Genomic DNA, 4,273 nt, shown 5'->3' on the forward strand with positions numbered 1-4,273 from the left:
CACACTGGACTCAGCTGCCCAGGGAGGTTGTGGAACCTCTGCTCTCTGTTCCAGCCAGACAAGGACCTGAGCAACCTGCTCTGAATGCACCACTGAGTCCACTTTGAGTGGGAAGTTGGAATGAAGGTCTCCTGAGGTCCCTCTCAGCCCACAAGGTCCTTCCCACTTGCAGCCAGAGGCCAAAGCTGGAAAGCCTAGAAAGCAACCTGAACAAGACATTTTTTCTTCTCCTCACAAGGAATCTCAGTTTCACCTCATTTAAAAGACCTCAAGAGAAAATATTTACACAAACAGATCCCACTGTGACTGTTCTCTCCTTATCACAGCCCTCCAGGCCCTTTAAACCTTAAACTTTTGAGTTTTTATCAGCATGATGATAAGATCAACAGTATCTCCTCTACAGCAGGCTTGGTCTGAGACAGAAGACAGGAGCCAGGTCAGGATTTATACACAGATTTAGGAGGAACAGGCTTACCCTGTATCTACTCTCTGCTCTGCTTTAGTGCACTCCAAGTCATTCTTGGTTTCCATCAACACCACTGGCCCAGCAGATCTCTTGACATGCTTGGGAAAGGAGTTTTTCAACCCCAAACAGGGGTTTTCAGAAGACCTCTAAACCATCACAAAGAAATAAAGGAACTACAGGGAGCATTTACTTACTTATTCCTTGGAAAAGTTCCTCAATGTTAACAGCATTCTTTGCACTGGTTTCAACAACAATGGCACCTATAGATTCTGCATATTCTTTGGCATCCTTCAGAGGAACCTCCCTAAAAAAAAAAAAATTAAAAACTTTACAAATAGAAGAAAAGAAATATTCAAAAAATAATTTTATTTGGGAGAAAAAAAAATCCCAAACTCTCAAACGCAGCCTGAGCAGAACAGGATTAGCTTGATGGGTCTCATCTTTCTTCTAGGCCCCCTTTAAGCCCTGGCAGCCCCCAGGGGGTCTCCCCAGCTGGAGCCTTCTCCTCTCAGCTGCCCCAGCCCAACTCTCTCCTGCTGGGCTCCCAGCAGAGGGGTTCCCCCCTCGGGGCATTGCTGGGGCTCCTCTGGCCCCGCTCCAGCAGCTCCCTGGCTCTGCTGTGCTGAGGACTCCAGAGCATCTGGTTTTTAAATTCCCTGTGCCCAAAGGCATGTGCATCTTCTACCCACTGGAGACAGTCTAATAAAAGGGTGACACATTTCACCTAAAATCATTTTTACTGAGGTAAAGGGGAAGGCAGAAAGCAGGCAGAGAATGCTCAGAGCTGCAGGGGTTGCACAAGCAATCAGGTCTCTGGAAGGACTGCAGAAACCTGTCACCCAGGAGACAGTCTGCTCCCTGTCATTCCATCAGGAGCTCTTTAGCTGGACAGCACTGGATGAATTCAGAAAGAAAAAAAATGTCAGGGCTTATATATATATATTAGAGCACAAGTGTGGTGAGGAGCAGCTGAGGGAGCTGGGGGTGCTGAGCCTGGAGCAAAGGAGGCTCAGGGGAGACCTTCTGGCTCTGCACAGCTCCTGACAGGAGCCTGGAGCCAGGGGGGGGTCGGGCTCTGCTCCCAAGGGACAAGGGACAGGACAAGAGGGAATGGCCTCAGGTTGCACCAGGTGAGGTTTAGATTGGACATTAGGAGAAATTTTGTCCCTAAAAGGTTTGCCCAGAGCTGTGCCAGGCTGCCCAGGGCAGTGGTGGAGTCCCCAACCCTGGAGGGGTTTCCAAGCTGTGGAGATGTGGGGTGAGGGACAGGGGTTAGCAGTGGACTTGGCAGAATTACCTTAATGGTTGGACTTGATGACCTTAAAGGTTTTTTCCCCCAACCAAATGACTCAATGATTTTAACACCATATAACAATACCTTATATTATCACACATTAGAAGGAAATAAATTGTTTACCTGAAGGAAGGGAAGAACATAGTGACTACAACCAAAGCACAGCAGAAAGAGCAGCAGCAGTACCTGATATCAGCCAGATCACATTTGTTTCCAGCAATGGCCATTACAATGTTCTCAGGTCCATGTTCTTTTAGTTCTTTCACCCATTTCTTCAACGTATGGAACGAATCCTGAGCCAGAGAAACAAGAAGCTGACAGCCTGATCTCCCCTGATGGATTTGTTTAGTCCTTGAAAGGAGAGGATGTTGTGGACCTGCCTTTTAAGAGTCATTTTGTCTTTCTTTACACCCAGGAACTAACAGCAGGAAAATCACTTTTGTTCCCAGAGAGTCTAATTGTAAGGCATGGTTGAAATTATCACTGAACCTCCAAGTGAGCTCCCAAATATAGTTTAAATCCTGTTTTTCCACCACCCCCTTCAGAAATGCCTATGAAGTTGTGTCCAAATCAGGGATGGCTGTGTCAGTATCACTGAAGGGAGAGTTGGGAAATCAGTCACTTGGGGGAAAAATCATCTATTCTGCCTCAAAGATAACACTGAATATTAAATATCAGAAAGTGAAATACAGATTGACCTTCCCCCCCTGTTTTCCCCTCTTATTTTCCCCTCTTTAGTCTGAGACCTGTTCCACATCAGCTTGAAAAAAAGCTGGCAAAATAAAATTCTATTCTTAAAACACACCACAAGATGAACTGTAAGATGTTTCAATGAAAAATAAGCATTAATCCAGCACGATTCACCCTTCCTCAGCTTTTTTTCTGGCAAATCAGCAAAGGGGAAGAGTCTGCTGGGCAGCAGTGGCCACTGTCATCAGCCACAGATCATTACACTAATGCACTGGAGAACCCACTCAGCCTCTCAAGCCCAGAGTAAATAATTCAGCTGGCAGGAAAGGAGCAGAATGGGAGTGAATTGTCACGACCACCCAGCTGCTAACATCTCCTCCAAGTCAGCTCTATCAGCAAGGGGGTTCCTTCCAAAGCAGCTAGAACCTCCCAGCCTCAGAAATGAGCCAGAGCAGTTCAGGATCTGAAAACACACTTCTGATTCTAAATGAATAATGCTGAGACAAAGGTCAGGGACTTATTAGTTCATTTCTGGTTTCAAAGTTAAGGCAGGAGTCTCATAATGCCAGTGTGAGATGATACTCAAAAAGAATGACTTTTAAAAGGAGTAACATGGTCAGTGGGTGAAGCAGCCAGCTGCTTTTTGTAGTCAAAATTCCATCCAGAGGACACAGTGGTGGTGGGAGGGGCACTGTAGGGTATTATCCTGTCTACGTAGGCAGCAGAAACCCAAAGAAACTTGGACAAAATGCAGTCCCCAACCTTTTCTCTAGATGAAGTTTAAACAACACTAGAAGCAGGACTTTATATTTCATTTTTTAAGGCAGTTGGACACCTCCATCCAAATCCACACAAAGCACTGAGCCATATAAACCCCCACTGCTCTGAACAGGGGTTCATAACTAAAACACTCTGCAGTAAAACTGGGTTTAGCTCCAGCTCTGGCCCAAGCAGAGGAATAAAAGGTCCACCAAAGGTCTCACCTGTTTGGTGATATCATAAACGATCACGGCCGCTGCCGAACCTCGGTAGTACATGGGGGCCAAGGAGTGGAACTGTCAAGACAAAACCCAAACAGCAGCAAAAAAGGGCATGAATAAATCATTTAGCACATTTGGGCAGGTCACAGAGACTTGCCATGGCAGGACCACCCACTTCCCCTGCCTACAGCAGGCTGGATTCAGCTTGGGCTCCACTTTTCTAGACCATGGCAAATGACTTAAACTTGTCAGCAAGCTCTGGGCACCCCCCAGGTTCACTTCTCCTACACCAGGACAGATATTTTGGAAAAAAAAAGTGGGGTTTTGTAGTTTAAGTTACTCTTCAGCTTTTTGTTTCGGGGGAAACATCCTTCAAGGGGAAAAAAAAAATAAATCAAGGAATAAATGTGTTTATCATAACACCAACTTAGAATCATAGAATCCTTTAGGTTGGAAGAGACCTCCAAGATCATCAAGTCCAACCACTGAGCCATTACTTGCCCATGAACAGCATCATTCTCACAGTTTATCCTGACTAAGCAGCTGATTGAGGATTTCAGCTTGTAATGACACCAGAAAGGAAGTCAAAAAGCCCTTCTGCTGATTCAGCAAACCCAAAATAACCTCTCTTGGAGAAAACCATTTCATCTCCCTGCACTGGTGCAGCCATTTAACACGTTTTCAGTTGCAAAGCCATCTGCAAAAGCTTTATCAAGCTCCACTGAGGTCAACTCCAAACTCAACTGCATGGTGAGGGCAGGGTGTGGAGCTCCCTGCCCAGGGGACACGTGCTATGCTGCAAACCTCTGCAGGCTCTGAGTGTGGCCAGCAGGCCAAGGGAGG

General features: G+C 46.2%; 1 protein-coding gene across 1 annotated transcript; it reads right to left on the reverse strand.

Annotated features, from left to right (window-relative positions):
- Positions 1-643: 643 nt before the first annotated feature.
- On the reverse strand, positions 644-3,505 carry RAB31 (RAB31, member RAS oncogene family; the record flags this gene model as incomplete). The annotated part of the gene is given in 3 exon segments (XM_008949342.1): positions 644-770; positions 1,947-2,053; positions 3,434-3,505. Coding segments are annotated over 3 exon segments (306 nt in total), but the record flags the coding sequence as incomplete, so codon positions are not given.
- Positions 3,506-4,273: the final 768 nt, after the last annotated feature.

This window comes from Merops nubicus, unplaced genomic scaffold (genome assembly GCF_000691845.1).
Source record: "Merops nubicus isolate BGI_N331 unplaced genomic scaffold, ASM69184v1 scaffold49831, whole genome shotgun sequence".
Lineage (NCBI taxonomy): Eukaryota > Metazoa > Chordata > Aves > Coraciiformes > Meropidae > Merops > Merops nubicus.